At 43.0% G+C, this 26,473-nt stretch overlaps 1 protein-coding gene across 1 annotated transcript in view; it reads right to left on the reverse strand.

Annotated features, from left to right (window-relative positions):
* The window catches only part of LOC126298076 (tachykinin-like peptides receptor 86C), a 198,129-nt gene that overhangs the window by 41,697 nt on the left and 129,959 nt on the right, over positions 1–26,473 (reverse strand). Inside the window, exon 3 of the mRNA XM_049989395.1 lies at positions 20,264–20,398. Within this exon, the coding sequence (XP_049845352.1) occupies positions 20,264–20,398 (135 nt within the window). The remainder of the gene's footprint in view (positions 1–20,263; positions 20,399–26,473) is intronic.

A 26,473-nucleotide genomic window follows, 5' to 3' on the forward strand; every position in this document is an offset into this window, starting at 1 on the left:
CCGTCTATTTACTTCCTGGGGTGTATCAGAATTTTCCGGTAAATTCACTTGATATATTCCGAATTATTCTCACTTAAATAAGGACATAGAAGTAACAAATTTTTGTTTCTGATTACAAGAAGCTGGTTCCAATACAAACTGCAAGTTACTTCGCCATTTAAGTTCCGAATAATTCTCCGCTTTGCCAACATTTGGGCAACAAATGAATCACCTGACAACTCCTCCCCCATAAGTTCTGTCGCTACCTTGGGTCTGTACCCTGTAGATCTGACGGTGGAAACTTGTAGAATTGCACACTTGTTAGTGCTTGCTTTTTCTGCTTCTGCCAATTGTGCTGGTTTAGTGTGGCAGTGAATGATTTATTAACTGGATTTTGTTATGTACCTATTGCTGCATTTGCATACTTTCATGATAGTCCTGTAACGCCACCTTAGTATGACTGTGGACTGAACGAAGACACAGACCGTTTAGAAGCCGAAAGTGCTCATTATCCTGCTAATTCGTTACAGTTTGGGATACTTCGTTTTATTTTCATAACATTATCATGATCAGTTGTAATTCATTTTTACTATTACAGTGTATTCTAAATAGGACTTTTCGTTAGGTTGTTGAACGCAGCAGATAGACGTAAGAAATAAATAAATCAGCAACTATACAGTCTCCCACACTGTCTACAACATTCTGTTAATGTTCGGATACATTTTCGATTTCACGCATGTAGACAATATGTTGGTAGCACTTCGTCTCACACATGTTATGCTGCGTTAACAGACAGTAAAGCTGTGTGCTTCAGCATAACGATAAAGCGAGGGCTCTCGCGATTTTTATCATCGACTCTATACAGCGTATCGTCGCACAGTGCGTTCAGTGAAGCATTCGGAGACTTCTAGGCCCACGGTGAAGTTCCATTCCTGGCTCGGACAAAAGTAGTAATAATCTTGGTCAATACATGGTGAGTCAAAAGGAACATTGGAATAATACAGAAATTTATTGATATGACTTACAGAATCGGTAGATGTGTCATTTTGTAGCAAACAGCGTCAAGTTTCATATAAAAATGCCAAGTGTCGTTTTGGTTCGATGTGACAACTATTAGTGAAGCGGCAGTATCCGACCGGTAATCAATATCTTCCCACACTCGTTGCAGAAACTCAGGCGTAGCTTGTACAATAGCAGCGTAGATTCGATTTTTCAGGTCGGCTAAATTGTTTGGTAGGTGAATACGGCCTTTAATGAAGCCCCAGAGAAGAATGCGGTGGTGTCAAGTCTGAGGAGCGATGTGGCCATGCAATTGGCCCTTCACGGCCAATCCACCGAGATGGGAAGCAATTATTGTGGAAATCCCGAACTTCCGTGAGGTAATGACGTGGTGCACTATCTTGCTCGTAATAAACCACCCCACTTGATCATCTTCATCGATCTGCAGAATTAAAAAGTTTTCAAGTATAACCAGATACACCATATCAGTGACAGTTATTTTCAAGAAGAAGAAAGGGCTGAACACTTTCAGTTTGCTAAGGGCACAAAACACGTTAACTTTGGGGCCGTCACGAACGTGTTCCAGGATTGCATGTGGATTTTCGCTGCCCCATTTTCTGCAGTTGTGGGTGATCGCCGTACCACGTCAGTGTTCTTTGTGGTATCGTGACGATACCAGGCCAAGCAGGCCTGCAGTTTCCTCTTGGCACAAGCAATTTTGTTGAGAGAGATTGTTCACTGCGACATGATGAATGACCAGACCGCCAGCGTGTCGATGATTATGTTGAATGGATGAGGGAGAGCTTCGCCTGCAGACCACAAAAATCAACACGACGTGCGTCTCGTGAGACTGGCATTCCACAAACGACTGTCTGGCGAGTGCTGTATAGACTTTACACTTGAAACCATACAGATTCACAATGTCACTGCACATCAGATATGCAGATAAGGTTGCTCGTGAGAAATTCTGTGCGGAAATGTTGCATCGGATAGAGGACGACGAGACATTTCAGAACACAATAACCTTCAGCCATAAGTCCTGTAGTTGGCCAAGGAGCCGTCATGATGCCAATGAACTTCCATATGCTACCAGAGATTATGTTAATGTCCATGACTGAAGGACATAGGTAGCGGCGCTGATTTCGTTGCATGGTGGATGACTCAGCTTATTTCTTTATTCTATTTCAGCATGAAGTGCCCGTTTGCATGCACCATTAAGGAAATAGCCGTTATCCCAATTACAATTGTTGTTCCACATTCTGATCTCAACTGCTTACTAGTAGGTAGATGCATAGGATAATGAGAGGGCTATTCGGAAAGTTAAGTTCCAGTCGGTCGCGAAATGGAAATCACTGTGAAAATCCGATGAAGTTTTTACAGATGTGTTGCAACGCGGCACGTTGCTCTTTTCAATTCTGAGCGCACAGTGAACACACAAAAATGCCTAGAAAATAGTGTCTCCCGCCAAGTATGGGGGCCTGGTGAGAGATTTCGCCTGACATCGTACAGCCCACATAACATAAGTGTCATGCGTTTCTTCTCGATGACAGTTCTCGGCTGCATTCTGTAAGGGCAATGAAGATGCTTTTGCACGTTTTAGATGGGAAGTGTTTGATCGCCCACATCAAAGCCCATAATTGGCTCCTCCTGAGTTTCATCATCTGCTCACATGAACCGCTGGCATTGAAGACAACATTTTGGCAGAGACAGCGAATTATAGACGAACGTAGAGAATTGACGGTAAACAAAGGCGGCTGCCTTCTATGACGATGGTATTGGAAAGTTGGTACAACGCTACGACAGATGTCTAAGTCGGAGAAGTGACTACATAGAGAAGTAGCTGTAAGATGTAGCTTACTGTAGCAAATAAAACACTTCTGATTTTCACGGTGGTTTTCATTTCGCGGTCGATCGGAACTTATTTTCCAAATAGCCCTCATATTCCCATTTCATAAAACGTAATCGTATGTTTGTTCATCGGGCCGTGTTCGGCAATAGTAGAGTTGCCAACATCGAAATATGTAATATGGCCTCGGTGCTCTGTGCAGCGTTCTGAAATCGTTCGGGTCGACTGACCTCTGTAGCTGCTGTCACATTCACTGGGCGCAGTATCTCTTTAGTTTTCTTGCATGGTCGTAAAATTGATTGAATACCGTGTACCCCCAGGACTCTGTTAATTTTATTTGTTGTAGCACCGAAGAAAGGAAGGACTGCTATAGGCTTATCTCCTTGTGAGGACTCACTATTTTTGTGTTTTTATTTCTGAGAAATGGATAAGTTAATATCTCATTCGATAGAGCCGTTCTTCTGGAATACTGTTCTTATATATCTAACACTGCAATCCAGATGTTTCTTCTCACCATTATTTTTAGCTCTATGTATCAGCGTGTTTAAAACTGCCTGCTTTTGGGTTGGCTGGTGAAAGCTTTGCTCACTGAGATACGGGCTAGTATGTGCTGGCTTCCAGTAAACATGGTGCCCTGGCTGCCCACCTAATTTACGGTCAAGTAGAATATCTAAAACTGGTAATTCGCTTTCCCTATGCATCTGAGCGGTGAACTTGATATTATGGAGCATACTATTCATATAATCACTGAACATGTGAAGACCTTCGATTCCGTAAGTCCAGATCATAAAGGTGTCGTGAACGTAATGAAAAAAGTAAGCAGAACGGACAGAAGCTGAATTTAACGTATTTTCTTCGAATTGCTCCACAAAGAAACTAGCCACTGCTGGTGACTATAGGAAACCCATGGCTATTCCGCCCGTCAGTTCATAAAATTTACCACTATACCAAATGTAGGTGGTCGTCAAAGTCTAGAGAAACAATTTCACAGTCTCGCAAGGGAAGCAATTTGTAATAACTTCAATGAATCTCCCTCAGGGACTTTTGTGAACAGAGAGATCACATCAAAACTGACCATAATTTCGTCTCTATTGATTCTAATTTGTTTAGTTATGAAATTTTGAGAGCTTTTAATATGATGTTCACAGCGACCAACAACTGGCTTAAGTAACAGGGTTAGATATTTCGAGATCCTGTTGCACAATTAGCACAACTAGTGTAAAAGAGACAGTGGGATAAAAAACATATCTTTTATTGTAATTTTAGAAAAATTTTAATATTTATTGTATTAGTTCCTCAAAGGTTAGCGATGACCCAAAATAAACATAATTCTCTGTGGAATACTAATCTGTCATCAAAAACTGACAATAATAATTACTTAGATATTATTATAACTTCCATACTTCTTAAAATTCCTTTGAGTGAGAGTTCAGTTGCTGTCTTAGCACTACTGTGTGCTCATGTGTAGGGTAATTAAACGCAACAGATAGTCAAACTGCAAACCAGAAGTCTGATTAAGAGACCAAGTCCTGCAGTAGTGCAGTATATCAAATTACCTAGCAATAAAACTAGACAGAACTCTAACTTTCAGGTAGTATCTTTCAGATGTAAGGCCTGAATTCAAAACGAGAAACAATATTCTTCAAAATCGTGCTGGTATCTCATAGGAACCCAATGCTATGTTTTAAGATTGTCAGCCTGAATACTGATGTTCGACCTGAATCTATAGTACTCGCTTGTAGAACATAGACGTACAACTTAATCAGAAAATGGGAATTATTAATGGATGTATTACTGTTCTCAGTAATATCCCACCTGCAGCTCTAAGAAGGCCAGAAAATCACCTGACTGGCTAGAACAAAGAAGAAGAACCATCAGCTACCCATTTCTCGAGATATTGCACTAGCAGGGCACCAATGCTTGAAATCAATGAAACCATCGAGGTGCACAACAAATAACGTTGTTGATTACTCTTCCATTGTCAACCGCTCATGTAAAATGGGAGCACTCATGAGTAGTCTACAAACATCTAGTTGAGAACGTCCCTTACTGTCTTATGGCGTTGCTACTTTGATATAAACAACTGCATCATCTGCGAGTGCCTTAAAGAGCACCCGACAGTTTCTACTAGATCATTTATATACACTCCTGGAAACTGAAATAAGAACACCGTGAATTCATTGTCCCAGGAAGGGGAAACTTTATTGACACATTCCTGGGGTCGGATATATCACATGATCACACTGACAGAACCACAGGCACATAGACACAGGCAACAGAGCATGCACAATGTCGGCACCAGTACAGTGTATATCCACCTTTCACAGCAATGCAGGCTGCTATTCTCCCATGGAGACGATTGTAAAGATGCTGGATGTAGTCCTGTGGAACGGCTTGCCATGCCATTTCCACCTGGCGCCTCAGTTGGACCAGCGTTCGTGCTGGACGTGCAGACCGCGTGAGACGACGCTTCATCCAGTCCCAAACATGCTCAATGGGGGACAAATCCGGAGATCTTTCTGGCCAGGGTAGTTGACTTACACCTTCTAGAGCACGTTGGGTGGCACGGGATACATGCGGACGTGCATTGTCCTGTTGGAACAGCAAGTTCCCTTGCCGGTCTAGGAATGGTAGAACGATGGGTTCGATGACGGTTTGGATGTACCGTGCACTATTCAGTGTCCCCTCGACGATCACCAGAGGTGTACGGCCAGAGTAGGAGACCGCTCCCCACACCATGATGCCGGGTGTTGGCCCTGTGTGCCTCGGTCGTATGCAGTCCTGATTGTGGCGCTCACCTGCACGGCGCCAAACACGCATACGACCATCATTGGCACCAAGGCAGAAGCGACTCTCATCGCTGAAGACGACACGTCTCCATTCGTCCCTCCATTCACGCCTGTCGCGACATCACTGGAGGCGGGCTGCACGATGTTGGGGCGTGAGCGGAAGACGGCCTAACGGTGTGCGGGACCGTAGCCCAGCTTCATGGAGACGGTTGCGAATGGTCCTCGCCGATACCCCAGGAGCAACATTGTCCCTAATTTGCTGGGAAGTGGCGGTGCTGTCCCCTACGGCACTGCGTAGGATCCTATGGTCTTGGCGTGCATCCGTGCGTCGCTGCGGTCCGGTCCCAGGTCGACGGGCACGTGCACCTTCCGCCGACCACTGGCCACAACATCGATGTACTGTGGAGACCTCACGCCCCTCGTGTTGAGCAATTCGGCGGTACGTCCACCCGGCCTCCCGCATGCCCACTATACGCCCTCGCTCAAAGTCCGTTAACTGCACATACGGTTCACGTCGACGCTGTCGCGGCATGCTACCAGTGTTAAAGACTGCGATGGAGCTCCGTATGCCACGGCAAACTGGCTGACACTGACGGCGGCGGTGCACAAATGCTGCGCAGCTAGCGCCATTCGACGGCCAACACCGCGGTTCCTGGTGTGTCCGCTGTGCCGTGCGTGTGATCATTGCTTGCACAGCCCTCTCGCAGTGTCCGGAGCAAGTATGGTGGGTCTGACACACCGGTGTCAATGTGTTCTTTTTTCCATTTCCAGGAGTGTATATATCGTGAACAACAACGGTCTTATCACACTTCCCTGTGGTACTCCGGATATTACCTTTACATCTGTCGATTTAGTTCCGTTAAGAGCGACCTGTTGAGTTCTATCTGCAAGAAAGTCTTGAATCCAATCGTAGGTCTGCTCCGATACTCCGAAAGCTCCTATTTTTTTCATTAAACGGCAATGCGGGACGGTGTCAAATGCCCTACTGAAATCAAGGAACACAACATCAACCTGATCACCGTTGTCGACTGCGTTGGGGATCTCATGGAGGAACAGAGCGAGCTGAGTTTCGAAGGATCTCTGTTTGCGAAATCCATGTTGATTTTTATAGAGGAGACTGCGTTTTCCAAAAACGTCATAATTCTTGAGCATAAAACATGTTACATCATTCTATAACAGATTGACGTCAACGATATAGGTCTATAATTGTGTGGGTATGTGTTACAGCCTTTCTTGGAAACGGGAATGACCTGCGCTTTTTTCCAGATGTTAAGTACCTTTCGTTGCTCAAGCGACCTACGATAAATTACTGCTAGAAGGTGAGCAAGTTCTTTCGCATAATCTTTATAGAATCTTATCGGTATCTCACCTGATCCTGAAGCCTTTCCACTACTAAGCGATTCTAGCTGCTTTTCAGTTGTGAAATAACTTCGGAAGACCGAATGCAGTATGTCGGCCTTCTCTCTGTTATCTTCCGTTTCGGTGCCGGTGTGGTCACTGAGAGAATGAATAGATGATTTTGACGCACTTACTGAGTTTACATACGACTAAAATCTCTTAGGGGTTTTACTCAGGTCGGTTGACAACGTCTTACTTTCAAAATCATTGCACACTTCTCTCATTGTTCTCCTTACGCTCATTTTCACTTCGTTCAGCTTTTGTTTGTCAGCTAGATTTTTACTTCTCTTGAATCTGAGATGAAGTGCTCTTTGTTTACGTAGTGCTTTTGTAACACGGCTATTAAACCATGGTGGATCTTTCCCATCCCTTAAAACCTTACTCGGAACATCCTTGTCAAGGGCATATTGAACGACGCATTTGAATTTTTTCCATTTATTCTCCACATCTTCGTCCTCATCAGCGAATATTTGATGCTGACTGCTGAGATATTCTGAAATTCGTATCCTGTCACCGTTGCTGAGCAAATATATCTTCCTACCTTTCTTAACATTCCTTGTAGGACCCGTCGTCATAGATGCTGTCACAGCCTTATGATCACTGATACCTTCCTCTGCGTTACCTGATTCGATAAGTTCAGGTCTGTTTCTTGCCAGGAGGTCTAAGACATTACCCTCACGACTTGGTTCTCTAACTATCTACTCAAGATAATTTTCGGACAAGACATCCAGAACAATGCCACACGGAAATCTGTACAGCATCGTGTGAAGGAGGGTTTGCCACAGCATACGTCGTTAACACTGCTGAAGATTTCACACATTGGCAATAATTTCAAGGCATTCCACACAAAACGGATAATTTTTCCGAAAACTGTCACTTGATTATACATCCAGATATACTAAACAAAACAGAAAACAATTTCATATAAGTTTTTTCATTAATTTATTGTTTTCATTTCCTTTAATTCGGTCACCAGGCATGCAATTAGTAGACGAATAAGGACCACGTCATTTCTGCATAAGTTGGAAACCATTCATATCAAGACTGGTAAACAAAAAGAAGTAGAAATATTTTTAAAGGAGATCACAATTCTAATTTTACTAGTTAATGAAACGAGGTTCCTAGATGAAAATGTAGTAGATACACTGAAGAGACAGAGAAAATGGTACACCTGCCTAATATCGTGTAGGGCCCCCGCCAGCACGCAGAAGTGCTGCAACACAACGTGGCATGGACTCGACTGATGTCTGAAGTACTAGTCGAGGGAACTGACACCATGAATCCTGCAGTTCTGTCCACAAATCCTTAAGAGTACTACGGGGTGGAGATCTCTTGTGAACAGCATGTTGCAATGCATCCCAGATACGCTCAATAATGTTTATGTATGGGGAGTTTGATGGCTAGCAGAAGTGTTTAAATTCAGAAAAGTGTTCCTGGAGCCACTCTGTGGCAATTCTGGGCGTGTGGGGTGACGCACTGTCTTGCTGAAATTGCCAAAGTCCGCCGGAATGCACAATGGACATGAATGGATGAAGGATGCTTACGTACGTTTCACCTGTCCAACTGCACACGCCCCACACCATTACAGAGCCTCCACTAGCTTCAGCAGTCCCCTGCTGACGTGCAAGATCCATGGATTCATTAGGTTGTCTCCACACCCGTACACGCCAACCGCTCGATACAATTTGATACCAAATGCGTCCGATCAGGCAACATGTTTCCAGTCATCAACAGCCCAATGTCGGTGTTGACAGGCCCAGGCGAGTCGTAAAGCTTTGTGTCATGCTGTAATCAAGAGTAGACGATTGGGCCTTCGGCTCCGAAAGCCCATGTCGATGATGTTTTCGTTGAATGGTTCGCACGCTGACACTTGTTGATGGCCCAACATTGAAATCTGCAGCAATTTGTGGAAGGGTTGCACTCCTGTCACGTTGAACGATTTTCTTCAGTCGTCGTTGGTCCCGTTCTTGCAGGATCTTCAACCGGAAGCAGCGATGTCGGAGATTTGATGTTATACTGGATTCCCGATATTCACGGTACTCTCTTGAAATGGTCATTCGGGAATATCCCCACTTAATCGCTACCTCGAAGATGCTCTATTCCATCGCTCGTGCACCGACTATAAAGACATGTACAACTTCACTTAAATCTTGATAATCTGCCATTGCAGCAGCAGTAACCGATCTAACAACTGCGCCAGACACTTGTTGTCTTATATAGGCATTACCGACCGCAGCACCGTATTCTGCCTGTTTTCGTATCTCTGTATTTGATTACGCACGTCTATACCAATTTCTTTAGCGCTTGAGTGTACTTGTAACTACAGCATCTTAAAAGGCAAACCAGCAATCAAAATTATGAATCAGATGCTATTATTGGGTACGGCTTTTCATGTTTATAAAAGTATAATAGGAAATGTAACAGAATTTAAATCCACCTCAGAGAGTGTATCTTCCATATCAATTACATGCAGAAATAAGATATACGCACTTATTAATTGCCTTGCACCAATTAATGAAGACAACAGGAAAAATCCACAAAAAACAGAGGAATACTGGGATCTTTTAGAAACTGAAATATCTGAAATTACTATTACGTGACTTCAGTGCACAAATAGGAAGAGAAAAGAAATTTAGAAATGTGGTAGGACACTACCCAGCTCCTACAAGAACCAACGTAAATGGTATGAAGCTAATCAATTTGTGTCAAAGCTCTCACCTGAAATTAATGTCAACCTTCCATAGGAAACTCCCAAGAAAAGCTAAAACGTCGATATCTCCTAGCCCAATATTAGGAGACTTCCAGATGCGGCTATTGCACAAAAAAGTACAATGGAAATTATGAATCTGAAAGTACTAAGGAATGGTAAATTTGATTCTGATCTTTAGTTCTCTAAAATTAAAGTCAAACTAATATCTAATAAAAAACAATGTTACAAAACTTAATAAAAATAATGCAGACAGACTTACTATAACAAAAGAATAAAAAAAACTATCAATTTAACTGGCTAAAATGGCAACTGGAAGGAAATATCCAAAACAGTTAATAATGCTGGACAGAAAACATTTGGATCAATAAAAAATAAAAGGAAAATATGGTGGAATGAAGTATGTGAAGAAGCCATAGCAGAGAGAGCGAAAAATGGGAACAATGGAAATGCTCCAAGAAAATAGAAAATCATGATTAGTTTAGACAAATTATGGTCATTTCATTAGAAAGGAAACAGTCAATAGCAGAGAGAGCTAAAAATGGAAAAAATGGAAATGCTCCAAGAAAATAGAAAATCGTGATTAATTTAGACAATAATGAAAGGAAACAGTCGGGTTAATCAGAAATACCAAACAAGCCTTAGAATAGAAGAAACTTTTGGAAATAGACAAAAAGTTTCTAAAAAATAATACTAGTGACTTTTATCAAACTTTTAAGAACAAATTAAAGGGGAACCAAACTCCACATGTGCTTCAAAAATGAAAACTATAGAATTGTGTTACGGAATACTGAAAATTGTGGAATACTAGCAAGATATTTTCATCAGCTTCTGAATTGTCCTGAACCAAGTCACAAATTGGAATACTCAGATATTAATGAAAATCAGATTTCTCCAAACTGCAGAAAACCAACTACAGAAAAATTGAAGAAGTGATTAAAACCCTAAAAAACAACAAATCTACCGGAGAAGATTGTATTACAGCTGAACGTTTGAAGTGATCCTTGCCATATATAGCAAGGAGCTAAATTTAATCTTTTAAGAAGTCTGGAAGACGGTAAAAATCCCAGAGGAATGGAAACTTCCCGTGTTACATAAACTCCACAAAAAACATAATATACAAAATGTGAACGACTACAGAGAAATCTCTTTACTGCTATTAGCGTATAAAGTATTTTCCAAGATTTTATTAAGCACAATAGACACAACACTAGACAGTCATTTACACTATGTGGCCAAAAGTATCCGGACACCCCAAAAAAATATGTTTCTCATATTAGGTGCATTGTGCTGCCACCTACTGCCAGGTACTCCGTATCAGCGACCACAGTTTTCATTAGACATCGTGAGAGAGCAGAATGGTGCGCTCCATGGAACTTCGAACGTGGTCACGTGATTGGGTGTCACTTGTGTCATACGTCTGTACGCGAGATTTCCACACTCGTAGAAATCCCTGGATGCACTGTTTCTGATGTGATAGAGAAGTGGAAACATGAAGGGACACGTACAGCACAGAAGCGTGCAGGCCGACCTCGTCCGTTGACTGACAGAGACCGCCGACACTTGAAGAGTGTCTTAACGTGTAATAGGCAGATATCTATCCAGATCATCACACAGGAACTCCAAACTGCATCAGGATACACTGCAAGTACTATGACAGTTAGGCGGAAAGTGAGAAGCCATACATCACTCCGGTACATGCCAAACGACGCCTCATTAAGTGTAAAGAGGGTAAAAAATGGACGATTGAACAGTGGAAAAACGTTGTTTGGAGTAACGAATTACGGTACACAATGTAGTGATCAGAAAGCAGGGTGTGGGTATGGCGAATGCCTGATGAACGACACCTGCCAGCGTGTGTAGTGCCATCAGTAAAATTCGGAGACGGTGGTGTTATGGTGTGGTCGTGTTTTTCATGGAGAGAGTTTGCACCCCTTGTTTTGCGTGGCACTACCCCAGCGCAGGCCTACATTGATGTTTTAAGCACCTCTTGCTTCTTACTGTTGAAGAGCAATCCGGGGATGGTGATTACATCTTTCAACACGATCGTGCACCTGTTCATAATGCACGGCCTATGGCGGAGTAGTTACACAACAATAACATCCCCGTAATGGACTGGCCTGCACAGCGTCCTGACCTGAATCGTATAGACCACGTTTGGGATGTTTTGGAACGCCGACTTCGTGCCAGGTTTCATCGACAGACATCGATACCTCTCCTCAGTGCAGCACTCCGTGAAGAATAGGCTGCCATACCCCAAGAATCCTTCCAGCACCTGATTGAACGTATGCCTGCGAGAATGGAAGCTGTCATCAAGGCTAAGCGTGTGCCAACAGCATACTGAATTCCACCATTACCGATGGAGGGCGGTACGAACTTGTAAGTCAATTTCAGCCAGGTGTTCGGATACTTTCGATCACATAGTGTAGGTGATTATCAAGGTCGTTTTAGCAAATGAAGGTCATGCTCGGAACAAATATTTAATCTCAAGTCAGTAATTCGCCACAGCAACTTAATTCAAAGAACAAAGTAGTTAAGTTTGTGGGTTTCAGAAAGGCTTTTGAATCTCTTAACAGAGAAACTATAGATATAAGAGTTCAAGAATTTGGCTTGAAGTCTAAACTGGCAAACCTAATCCGTGAAATACAGATACAGTCTGTAAAGTAAAATTTACAGCCTTTCAGAATAAGAACTGGTGTACATCAAGGTGACGGCCTATCCTCAATTCGTTTTAATAGTATGTTAGAGAAAACAGTGAGAAATTGGAACTAAAAACTTATTGAACTGAACATCTCACCTATAACGTTAGGTGAGCGCACCCGCCAGTCTCAGGGGAGTGGTGTAGCCACTTGGCACGTGTTTCTTAGTGTTCAAACGTAAGAAGCGAGGAGGTGGTTCTCTGCTCGGGCTGCGGACGACTATAACTATCAAGTGTCTGTTCAGAGTTATTTGTCACCAGACACGTCTGTCAAAATATTTATTTATTTATTTATGTAACCTGATCAGATTAGGGCCATCAGGCCCTCTCTTACATCGGACCAGTGTTCCACACATGCAGCATTTCACACATCAGAGTTACATCGTGACAATAGTTTAAATGAGAATATTAGCTTACTCTAGTGACAATATGAATAAAGAGTAGTGGCTAAGACCTAATAAAGTAAATGCGGCAGTATTTTTACAACAGGTGCTATACATACAGATTATGATAAAAGCAATAATAATAACAGTAAAAAACTGAATTGATAAACATGACTAAGACTTAATAAATTAAATGCTGGCAGTATTTTTACAGCAGGTGCTACACATACAGATTATGATAAAAGTAATAATAAGCAATAATAATAACAGTAAAAAAATCAAATAATAATGACAAACATGAAAAGGATTGGCAATAGAAATGAAGGTTTGTGCAGATGTACATAATATCTTGATGTGTAAAGTAGATGTTTACTAGTTTAGCGTGTTTTGGGGAATGGAGATTTAAGGAGGGGGAAAGAGGGAAGTAATGAGGTGAAGTGCATTCATGTACAGAGGAAGGCATTACTGTTGCTTAAGTAGATACGTCATTTACTGTTTTTTGAAGCTGTACATGTTTTTAAGTTCTCTAACACAACGAGGGAGGTTATTCCAGAGTCGGGTTCCCGCTACTGTAAATGACTTGGAGAAGGTGACTGAGCGATGCAGTGGAACGCAGAGGATTTTATTATAATGGGAACGTGTGTTTCTGTCACGTTGTTCCGACATGAGTGTTAGGGATGAGGAGAGATATGAGGGACAGTTTACATTTATAAGGCAGTAGATGAGACAGAGTGTATGGAAATCTCTGCGTTTATCTGCACACAGCCAGGACAATTTTGCATATGCTGGTGAAATGTGATCAAAAATTCGAACGTCACAGATATATCGGACGCAGGCATTCATGACCAGTTCTAGACGTCGGGAATTTTCCTGAGAGATGCCTTGTAGGATAATATCGCTGTAGTCAATGATTGGGAGTATAAGCGTTTGTACTAATTTCTTTTTCAGATCGAAAGGGAAGAGTTTTTTATATTTTTGTAGAACATGAAGGGATGCTGTTGCTTTTTTGCACACTGCAGTTACGTGCTCTGTCCAATTTAGATTTTCATCTATTATTACTCCCAAACTCTTTGCTGAGGGAGAGAAGTTAATATTTGTTCCATTTAGGATAAGAGGTGGTAAGGATTCCCGATGTTTTGGGCTAATGAGCTTAGAGTGACCAACAAGTACCGCTTGGGTTTTAGATGGGCTTAGTTTTAGACCTATGTCCTGTGCCCATTTTGACAGTGCATCGAGGTCAGTATTGAAATTTTCAATAGCTTTCTTGAGATTGCTTGGTTTCGCACTTAGATACAACTGAAGGTCATCAGCATACATATGGTATTTGCTATAGGTCAGAACCGATGACACATCGTTGACATACAGAGAGAAGAGTATAGGACCTAATACTGAGCCTTGGGGAATGCCTGACACTACCTGCCGCCATTGTGATTTTATATTCCCAGATAGGACGCGTTGTTGACGAGACGTCATGTATGAGCGAAGCCATTGCACTGCACTTGGTGAGAAATTTAGACCGCTAAGTTTGGCCAGTAAGATGTCGAAGTCGACAGTATTAAATGCTTTGCTGAAATCTAAGAAGCAAATGATAGTCGCTTCTTGTCTGTCCATGGCAAGTTTCAGGTCATCTGTCACCTTTATCAGAGCAGATGTTGTGCTTCGATGTTTACGGAAACCTGATTGGTATTCGTCTAGTAGGTTGTTAGTAGTGAGGTAGATGGTGAGCTGGTCATGAACTATATATTCTAAGGCCTTTGATAGTGCAGGAAGAAGGCAGATGGGGCAGTAGTCAGAGGGTGCTGTGGCTATGTCCTTTTTAGGCAGTGGCTTAATTTGTCCCAGTTTCCAGGCCTCAGGGAAAACACTTGTGATTAATGAAACGTTGAAAATGTCTGTTATAGAGGGCAGTAGTTGGTCAGTAATAAGTTTTACCATCTGGATAGTGATACCATCATGTCCAGTAGATGCTGATCTAATCTGCATTATGGCTTTCTTGGCAGTACTGCAAGTGACGTGCTGTAGATAGAATTTTTCTTTGCTGCTGTCGTTCAACCCCATGAAGTAATCAATGATTCTCTGTTTTTTGTTGCGGTACAATTTTGGTTGTAAGTAACGTGATGAATCGGTTTAGTTCTTCAGCTGGGACCATGTGATTTTCTGCAACTTTTATTTTGCCTAAACCGAGACTACGAAGATTTTTCCACAGGATAGCTGGTCTACATCTATTGTCAGCTAATGTACGGGCATGTCTGAGCTTAGCATTTCTCACCGCTTGACTGGCTTTGTTTCGTTTCTGCTTGTATACAGCATGATTTTCAGGTGTAGGGTGTATCTTGTATGCTCGATGTGCAGCATCTCTGAGATTCATGAGCTGTTTTAGTTCATCAGTCAGCCAGGGTGCAGGTTGCCTTTTTACTTTTCTGGTCTTTATTGGAGCATATTTGTCATACAGTCGAGTAATTTTGTTAGTGAAATCCTGGAGTTTGTCGTTTATGTCCATGAGGGGAGTAGAGGTCATCCCCCAAACTATTTCTTGTGCCTTAGTTTCGAGTTCAGGCAAATTTATGCGTTTGAGGTCTCGGAATGTAGACAGTTTTTGTTTCTTTCTAGGACATTCTAGTGAATACGTCATGGAAATGATGTCATGGGCAGATATGCCAGGCGCAGAAATTTGGGAGGTGCGGATTATTCTGTTAGGAGATTTCGTTGCGAATACACTCCTGGAAATTGAAATAAGAACACCGTGAATTCATTGTCCCAGGAAGGGGAAACTTTATTGACACATTCCTGGGGTCAGATACATCACATGATCACACTGACAGAACCACAGGCACATAGACACAGGCAACAGAGCATGCACAATGTCGGCACTAGTACAGTGTATATCCACCTTTCGCAGAAATGCAGGCTGCTATTCTCCCATGGAGACGATCGTAGAGATGCTGGATGTAGTCCTGTGGAACGGCTTGCCATGCCATTTCCACCTGGCGCCTCAGTTGGACCAGCGTTCGTGCTGGACGTGCAGACCGCGTGAGACGACGCTTCATCCAGTCCCAAACATGCTCAATGGGGGACAGATCCGGAGATCTTGCTGGCCAGGGTAGTTGACTTACACCTTCTAGAGCACGTTGGGTGGCACGGGATACATGCGGAAGTGCATTGTCCTGTTGGAACAGCAAGTTCCCTTTCCGGTCTAGGAATGGTAGAACGATGGGTTCGATGACGGTTTGGATGTACCGTGCACTATTCAGTGTCCCCTCGACGATCACCAGAGGTGTACGGCCATTGTAGGAGATCGCTCACCACACCATGATGCCGGGTGTTGGCCCTGTGTGCCTCGGTCGTATGCAGCCCTGATTGTGGCGCTCACCTGCACGGCGCCAAACACGCATACGACCATCATTGGCACCAAGGCAGAAGCGACTCTCATCGCTGAAGACGACACGTCTCCATTCGTTCCTCCACTCACGCCTGTCGCGACACCAGTGGAGGCGGGCTGCACGATGTTGGGGCGTGAGCGGAAGACTGCCTAACGGTGTGCGGGACCGTAGCCCAGCTTCATGGAGACGGTTGCGAATGGTCCTCGCCGATACCCCAGGAGCAATAGGGTCCCTAATTTTCTGGGAAGTGGCGGTGCGGTCCCCTACGGCACTGCGTAGGATCCTACGGTCTTGGCGTGCATCGGTGCGTCGCTGCGGTCCGGTCCCAGGTCGACGGGCACGTGCACCTTCCGCCGACCACTGGCCACAACATCGATGTACTGTGGAGACCTCACGCCCCACGTGTTGAGCAATTCGGCGGTACGTCCACCCGGCCTCCCGCATGCCCACTATACACCCTCGCTCAAAGTCCGTCAACTGCACATACGGTTCACGTCGACGCTGTCGCGGCATGCTACCAGTGTTAAAGACTGCGATGGAGCTCCGTATGCCACGGCAAACTGGCTGGCACTGACGGCGGCGGTGCACAAATGCTGCGCAGCTAGCGCCATTCGACGGCCAACACCGCGGTTCCTGGTGTGTCCGCTGTGCCGTGCGTGTGATCATTGCTGGTACAGCCCTCTCGCAGTGTCCGGAGCAAGTATGGTGGGTCTGACACACTGGTATCATCGTGTTCTTTTTTCCATTTCCAGGAGTGTATATCAATGAAAGTGTGACTGGTAGTCGTGTGATGAGTAGGTGCCAGCTGAAGTAGCGTCATATTTGAGGAAGAAAGCATCCTCTTAAATTTCCCAGTGGAAGGACTATTGCACAGAAAATTAATGTTAGTGTCACCTGCTATAATTACATGTTCATATGACGATTCGAGACTAGAGAGGGCAGTTTCGAAGCAGGCGAACCCACCTACTTTAGGAGGTTTGTAAAGGACACATATTAAGCACTTTATGTTAAGTGATTTGATCTCTATGAACATATATTCCACTTGTTTATCTACATTGTTGTCGGATGTGTGTAGTACTGCAGGTGACAAATCAGAGCGTATGTGCGCCCCTACTCCGCCCCCTCGTATGTTGCATCTGTGGTGCCTGAGAAAGATATAGCCATCTAGGTTTACGGAAGTTGTAGGAATACTTGGTTTGAGCCAAGTCTCTGACAAAAGTATTACGTGTATATCAGCAGTTTGAAATATATATATGAACTCGTCGAAGGGAGCTGGCAGAGACTGGACATTTGCATGTGCAATATGCAACTTGGTGCGTTCGGGTGTTGATTGCCCGAGGAGGCTGCCGACGGATGTTTGAGGGTCGTGGTTGGCGGTGACAAGAGGGTCTGGCATGAGGAATGCGGAAGGCGTGTGAAGGAGGGGGGTGAGGGAGTGTCCTCCCAGTTCTGTGCAGTGAAAGAGTTCGGGAAGGGGAGGGGGTAGGTCCCCGGGGAGGCAACGGGATCTGTGGCCAAGGTCAGCAAGGTCTGCAACGGTTCTGGAAGCACCTGTGGGCTGGCAGGGGAAGGAATTTCGCTAAACACAACGGGAGTAATCTGCACGTTACGACAGAGTGTGATATTAATTTCACTTATGAGGATTGCAACTAAAGTATGATGGTGGGTTGCTAATTAAGCATGGAAGTGAGACTACCTCATGTAATAATTAACAAAATTACATGAGAAAAACAATTAAAGATGAAAATAGTTATGTGGAGAAACGAAAAGTTGATAATACAAATAATAACAAAAATTACACGAGAAAAAATAATTAGAGATAAAAAAATAGTTATGTAGAGAAACGAATAATTTGATAATACATTAGTTAAGATATAGTTGAAAGTGTAAACAGTATAAACATACACGTTAGTGACAGCAAGATTAGACATGATTTAGCTTCTAATGCACAAGCTTTCAAGTTCATTAACACTACAAATTGTTTTCTTTCCGTTTTCGGTCTTAACCATTATCCTGCCGTCATTTGTCCATACGTTCTGTAGCCCAAATTTCGAAATCGTGTTCTTCAAAATTTTTAGTCTTTCAGAGGTCAGATCCTCGCGTACTGTCAGACCCGACTTCGTGAGATTCTTCTTTGCTCTGAAGATTTCAGATCTTTTCCTATACGACATAAACTTCACTATTATAGGTCTTGGTTTTGTAGATCCTGGCGACTTACGACCCACTCTATGACTTCTGTCAATGTCACTCAGAGTCACCTGCACGCCTAGCTTTTCTTGGACAAGGTTTATCACAGCTTCATCTGTGCTCTCTCTGCTGCTCTCTGGAATGCAGAACAGTCTGAGATTATTGCGTCTCTGATATTGTTCGAGCTCGTCTGTCTTCTTGATCAATTTCTGTTCGAGCACTAGTGCTTTCTCCTCACTTGCTTTTAACGATGTGTCCAGTGCACGGATCTCGCTCGCATTCGCCTCCAGAATTTTCTGTATTTTGCCCGTCACTGCTGCAGTGACAGTATCAGTGATGGTTTGAACTACGAGCCCGAGCATCTCCTTCGCCTGCAGCGCGGCACTCACCTCAGCCTTCACGAGTGCGGCGATGTTAGCGATGCCGGGCGAAGCGGCCGCAACTCCCGGTGTAGACTCCACGGCTGCGCTGTCTCCGGCCTGGCCGTTGGCTGCACTGCGCGTTGTTCGGCGATTTTCCATTTTAAGTGCGATTCCGTGTAATTGGTGCTCAGTACGTTATGTGAAATACGACACTCGGCAGTAGATATACGGCTTTAGTATATGTAGACTAGCCTAACTGTTTAAAACACCTCCAGATTTCACGTAAACTTGCGAGCCAAGCTAACGCACGTCACTCACTCGCCGCCATCTTTGCACCTGTGAGGTGAGGATATGGTCAAGTCCCAATGGAAATACGTGGCCTGGTTCCTTTGTGGTCGCGTGAATTGAATATGCCTGTCTATCGAATACTTCGAAACATTGGCCATTATAACAAGTACACGAAGCACTACAGCTATATATGTGATATGCATACAAAATAAAGCTCTTTTCAAGACAAAATAAACGAGCACTTGCTGAACTTTGTAGTCCCGTTATTTCAGCCGGCACAGACTGACAAGAAACGTAGCTCTTATTGTAAACTGTTTAATACAGAATCAATACCTGGCAGTTAATCTTACTGACATTCATCACTGCTCGGATATCTCAAGAGTTTGTTAAGTTTTTGGTCGGTGTAAAGTAAATCAAACATCACCATCGCTGAATTCCCACTGCACACCTATAAACTTTAATGACCAATAAAATATAATACTGAGTCCCAGTAAGATCACACATTGATGTTTTTTTCTTATTTTTTTAATTATTGTTATAATTATAATGTTTAATTTTCGTGAGGAATAAATGACATTCGATGAAGACAGTCTACGAAATATTTGGAGGTTTAATGCTTCTAATGATAGTCTGTCAAAGGATATTCTTACTGGGTTTTGGAATTATTTATACTGGTATTTTTTCACATTTTCCACTAGGCCACTATTAACTCAAAGTGACTTTCAACTGTCAACCTTTCTAATTTGATACTGTAAAGGTTTACCTGATACAGCTGTTACTCCAATTTCTGCTAGTTCCGTTGTTCATTTATCATTTTCTGTCAAATCCAATATTTCACAGGGACACAGTACTGTAAATTTTAGCACCTCACCATGTAACCCCATTCTTAGCCTTTTTCTCGTCGTTTCCACTAATATTTTTTATGCATCAATTTAAGCTACTGTATTTATTACATCTTTTCTCCAATTTATTATTATTCTAATGATCACCTGCCATGAGTAATACTTCACATACAACGAAGACAGCCTACAAACTATTCGAATCAAGTCTGTAAAAAATAATTCCCCGTTTCATTTCTACATCACGCTCTTGATCACAATGAATTAATGTGGTATGGAATACCTCGTGGTCTGGTCATATTTAAATGTGATTTGCAGAGTATCCATGTAGATGTAGATGTAGATATTTTATACTAGTCAGAAAAAGTCAGATGATTCTATATAAGCAATGAGCTTAGCGTGGCTTACGTGCGGACGTTGGTGGTGGAGAAGACAAGGCAGGGAGCGGCTAGCAGGGCGCTGGCCATCCACACTGCCAGTAGCGCCATCAGGGCCCTCCGCCGCGTCATGCGGTGCTGCAGCGGCTTCACGATCGCCATGTACCTGCGACACATACATATCATCACACACATTATATAGGTCATGTACCTTAATACCTACAACACACACACACACACACACACAAATCCCCAGATACACACCATACTATGTGGGCCACATGAGCCCCATGTACCTGCAATTCACTGACATTATTGCTGCTGCATGACCGCTATGAACCTTGAAGACACACACACACACACACACACACACACACACACATTACGTGGGCAGCATGATTGCTATGTACAGTCGTGGACAAAACGAGCGAGACCCCTCGCCTTTTCGTTATGCTGATCCGCACAGCTTTAAAGTCTCCCACACAGCATAACAGGCAAGGCGACGAAGTGCTACCAACATACTATGAAAGTTCGCTCAGCTGATGTGCTGAGATAGCTAGCATAGGAGAAACTCGCGCTTCCAAGACGCCACAGCATCGTCTGCCACTTCTTCGTGGGAAACGAAATGCCTCAAGTATAAGCCAATGCGTTGTATTCGCATATCTGTGACTGTGACTTGGAGCTAAAGTGTGATTATGGATAGTTCGTATGCTTAGACTGCGAATCTAACACCATGAATAAAGACAAGGGGAAATGAATTAGGTGTTCTTCCTCTTCCCTAACATCAAATATATTTTAGTTATTCTTTCTTAAACTGACTACGCAGAAAATCATTCACCAGAAGTGAATAACTTTTTAGCAACACAAGACGATATTAACAGCTTGCAGTCGCGGGTTAGCCGTGCGCTCAACGTCGTAATATCGCGGACCGCACAGCTGCTTGCGCCGTCAGCTCGAATCCTTCCCAGGGCATGGATGTGTGTTAGGTTAGGAGGGTTGAAGTAGTTCTAGGTCCAAGGAACAGATGACCTAAGCAGTTTGGTGGCATAGTTCTTAAAGCCATTTTTTGACCTTTCGCGTAAATTTTCTTTACATAAACGGCCGTATCTTTAGATTGCGTTGACATAGCTCACTTTTTACACCACCAGGGGGCCGTATACAGCAGGAAGTGCGATACATTTCCGCTTATTATGTCCACCCGTACTCGAAGTAAACGGGTTTTAAGGGTTGGGTAGAAAAATAGACGGTCGAGAAAGTGAGACTAGTAAGGTACCATTTTTACCGATTTACGTGGCGAAATCCTAACAACGAAAGTAGCTACCACAGTTACTGAAGATGAGGGCCGCATAATAATTTCCCCTACTCTTTATTCGAAATGTTCCAGTTGCAGTCGATACATCAGCATATTAATCGTAGCTACGCTTTAGATCCAAATCACGTTTACAGAAACGCAAATAAAATCCATTTGCCTATACACGTGGTAATTCAGATCCCACTATTAATCACACCGCGTTTTAGATGTGCAAGCCTTCCCATTGCTAGCTACCTTAAGGAACACTTCGGCTCTAAAGGAGAATTCTAAACATTGTAGAATACGTTTGGCAGCTACGTCTCCGTTTATTTCCTGGGGTGGTGAAGAATTATCCTACTATATTTACTCGCTAATAACAGTTTTTTGTTATTTAGATAAACATCCCGAATGATTGTCACATAAGCGGTGACATAAAGCCAGACAATACATGTTTTTCAATCCAGAAATCTCTATGCAACAGAAACTGTGAATCATTTTGCCATTATCATTGCGAAATTGCCGGCTTATTCATGTCTGGGGCAATAATAGAGGGCTGTTTGCCTGGGTTGTCTGCTAGCGAAGTGAAATGTGTTTCCTACTGCAAGGGAGGTTTGGTTTGTTTTCGGTTCTAATCTCGATGTTGGCAGATAGACTATCAGTAAAGGAATTTTAAGAAATTCTCGCGTCCCCAATACGTTTTAGCGCTACATTTACTGTGTACCGGCGCCCTGTGGATGTCTATATGAAATCCTTGTAGAATTTCATACTTGTTACTGCCTACGTTTTTCCGCTTCTGTCAGTAATTGAATTGACGTAAGTGTGGCACTGAATGATTTTTAACTGAATTTCGTTATGAATTTTCACACACTGCTAAATTTGCGCACTTTCATGGAAGGTCAGCAACGGCAAATCAGTATGACTGGTCTGAACGTTGACACAGACCATTTCGCGGCCGAATGCGCATAATATTTTGCTAATTCGTAATGATCTGGGTTACTTTGTCTTACTAAAACAGTTATGTTATCTCGATAAGCTGAAATTCATTTTTATTAGTACAGTTCGTACTAATTAGCGTTTCTTCTTTCATTTATATCTTATATTTAGGTGTTGTGGTTAACACACTAATCAGCATTAATATAGTCTTGCACATGATTAAAAACAGTCTGACAAATTTCGGATAGTTTTTCAATTTCACGCCTGTGCATAGTATGTTGGTAGCACTTCGTCGCCTTGCCTGTTATGCTGTGTAGCAGACTTTAAAGCTGTGCGGATCAGCATAAGGGAAACGCGAGGGGTCTCGCTCGTTTTCTCCACGACTGTACTTACAATACATGCACAAGTTACATGGACCACACTATCGCTCTGTACCTTCAACACACATACAAACGTCCATCAAATGTTGCAACTTCAACTATGACATATGGTACTGCAGGCGCTGATTTGATATCTTGTGACTGCAACACATATATTACATGCTATAACTTCCGGCACGTCCCAAGAGTCTACAGGACAATAATATAGCCAGACGAGAGCCAAATACACACTCAGTAAGTGTTACAATGCATAGCACACCATGTGGTTCTTCAATCGACACTCGACTTTTAGTTACTTGTGGCACATTGTGTTTGTTGCACCAGATTGAAAAAGAGATAATACGGCGATGAAGTTTCGATACACGAACACCTTCCCCTTCTGATATTCGTGTTCACAATTAATCTTCTTCTGAAACTTTAAATATTAACGTACATATAGAATATATCATCTTTATTACAATATGTTGAAGACCCTGCGAATGTAGATTCCGAAAAATTCAGTTCTCATTATTCTATACTACATCCTTCTCTCTCTTCAAATTGTTGATAACTGTAGATACACTGGTGAGTGACTGCTGTATCCGGCGGGACACAGGCGGGACACAGAGGCTACGCGCTGTAGTTTGTGTCGTTTGAGTCGCCAGCTCAGCGGTCGCTAAGCGGCGAGAGGGCGTACTACCAAAACCGTGGTTTCCGTCTGGCCTATAGCGATCAACACCTTTGTCGCTCTACTTTGCATCCCTGTCACACGGACGGGAATAGAGTGTTGCTCGTATCCTTGCGCTCGCCAGTTATTTGTGTGCCCTTCACAGCAAGGAGAGTCGACTGGAGAGTCAATCGGTAGGTCTGCTTCTGGAGCCGACGCCTAGCCTTCCAGTTACAACGAGCGCTGGCGGATAACAGTCTTCAGCCAGTCCAGTCTTCAGCCAGTCTCTGGCGACAGCTTCTTGTCCACTACTTAATCGTTTCGCGAATGGACTCTGAAGAATTTCATGGAAGTGCTATCAACAGGATTAGAAATTTGGTTGACAGGGGTACTAGTCAAATTGTGTATATGAGATCTGATGTCGTCCAAACGAGAGTTAAGTATTGTATGTAATTGATTCCGTAATAAACAGAGTGAACTTCGACTCTCAACAGTCGCTCAATATTTGAGTTAGTCGTAGTCACCATGTTGGAACTGCTGAAGTCTGTTTTAAGTTACGCATATGTAGTGTAGTCCGCTGAATCCTATTCAAATCTCGTTGCTAATGTGTATTCTGCAACAGAGCACAATACAGCAGTGATGAAGCAGAAACGCTGTCACACAAGCAGGTATAAGTGACTTCGAGTTTCGAATTTTTATGTAAGATATTTATTTATTTATTTAGTGTATAGCATTACACATGAACAGCGACTAGCAATGGTGGACTATATAGTTTTACAAAATTTTAAAAAATATATTTATTTCATAATTTATAATTTAAAAAATAAGTCTATAAATTAATATCTAATTTGTCGATCCATTCAGGGGGTGCCTCTGTCACTTCAAAGAAATCTACCAGGCTCTTCTGCTACAGCTTGTTACAATGTGATCGATCGTCTGGTGTTCATTTCCACAGTCGCACTGTGAAGATGAAGCCCTTCCCCATCGGTAGAGGTTTTGAGCACAGATGCCACGGCCGGCGCGGATCCGATTAATTGTTTTCCAGGCACGTCGCGTTAGTTCCATACCGGCTAGTCTTGTGTCCTTACATCTTTGGAGGATCTGACTTTCCTCATGGGCAATAGTGTTCCACATTTCTGTCCACTGTTTGTTGATATTGAAAGTAGCTGCCTGCAGTGATTCTGCCAGTAGGACAGATGGCTGCCTAGATTTTAATCGGTTCATTCGGAGTGCAGGAACGTCAGAGTGCGTTGGAAGCTAGGGATTTTAAGTGATTTTTGGCATTCCTTGAGGAGGGCATTCTGTCTTCGGAGGTCTGGTGGCGCGATGTTGCTTTATGTAACATAAAGTGCCTTTGGGAACGATATCACCATACCGAACCAATAGTTTAGGACCTAGTGCACTAACCATTATTCCATCTAGTGTGTATCCGAGAGGCTACAACACATTTTGTGGCTAAGACGTAAAGTTTCCTGCTTCTATGTTTGTCACATATCGTCTGCGGCTTCACCATAGTGACATTATTTACTTATCTGCATCATCACCTTAAACTTGCAGGTGGGTCGTCCCGTCACCAAAACTACCTGTTTCATAATGATTGCTGAAGTGCGAGGTGATAACACACATAGCGTAATTGACGGTGGTGTAGATAGGGGCTGTCTACGAATATAATGTGCAAGTAACTTTACGATGTGACGTGGAGGACATTTCTGGTACCACTGTAATTTTCCCCTCCCCCTTCTGTTCTCGAATGGAATATGAGAGGAATTCATGTAGATAGACCTCCGTACGAGCTTTTATTTCTTTGATTTTCTTGTACTGGTCATTTCGCGAAATGTATGTAGGAGGAAGCAATATGTTGCCTAACTTTTCTTGGTAGATACGCGCTAGGAATTTAGCAGAAAACCTATTTTTGATCCACAACGCTTCTATTGTAGCGGCTGCTACTGGGTTTTTCTTAGAATCTCCGTAACTCGCACGCATTTACTAAACGACTCTGTAATGTTTACGCTGCTCTGAATTTCACGGACGAAGATAGTAAGCTGAATTTCGCCAGATACCTGTTTTTGAAATCGATGTTGTTTTTCATAGGGTAGATATTCGTTGTCCAAAACCAACATATTCCATAAACTTACAACATACTGACATCAGCGAAGTAAGTCTGTCATTATGAGCACCTGTTAGAAGGAGAGTAGTTAACTATATATAATCTCTGTATAAACTGATATGTATCTCATTCAGCCTAATTGCCTTTCGACTGCTGAGTAGCCACTGTATCTCATACATCAACAATGTGCTAGAAAGGATGTGTTTCTGGGGAAGAGCTAGCCAGGATTATCAGTTGTCAATAAGTAATTATACTCGCCTTCGTAGCTGACTGGTCAGCGTAGATGGCTGCCAGTAGGAGGAACCGGGTTCGACCCCTGGTACAGCCAAGGATTTTTCCTTGGTGCGAGGACTGGCGTGGGGTGCCCTCAGACTCGTGATGTCATTTGAGGAGCTACTTGACCGAGTAGTAACGTCTCCAGTGTCTGGAAAGTCTCTACACCGCATCCGCATGACGCCGCAATTGAGGATGGCAAGGTGACCGGTAGATACCCCGTGACCATCACGGCCTTGACAAGGAGCTCTTCATCGTTATAATAAATAATTAGCTGGACTGCTAGTCGCACATACCGCCACAGTTATCAAGGAGCCTTAACTACTGGGACAGAAATTTTATGTTGGTCTCCTTTTTTGGATATGTAATTGAATTTCCAGAATATTTTCTGCATAAATAGTTAGTTACGCTCAAAACCTCGTTACACTAGTAAATTATTTTCACTAACCTCTGTTCTTGGATTCGCAATTACTTAACTAGAACACAACATAGAAGTCTTCAATAGGATTTCCGGTGAGTATTAAAGGTTACCAGTGTTTTCAGAAGTACTGACGTATCGTCTTCTGTACTTCATCTGTATTATTAAATTTCCTTTCTTTAAAACTGTGGAA

This window comes from Schistocerca gregaria, chromosome X, assembly GCF_023897955.1.
Source record: "Schistocerca gregaria isolate iqSchGreg1 chromosome X, iqSchGreg1.2, whole genome shotgun sequence".
NCBI lineage: Eukaryota > Metazoa > Arthropoda > Insecta > Orthoptera > Acrididae > Schistocerca > Schistocerca gregaria.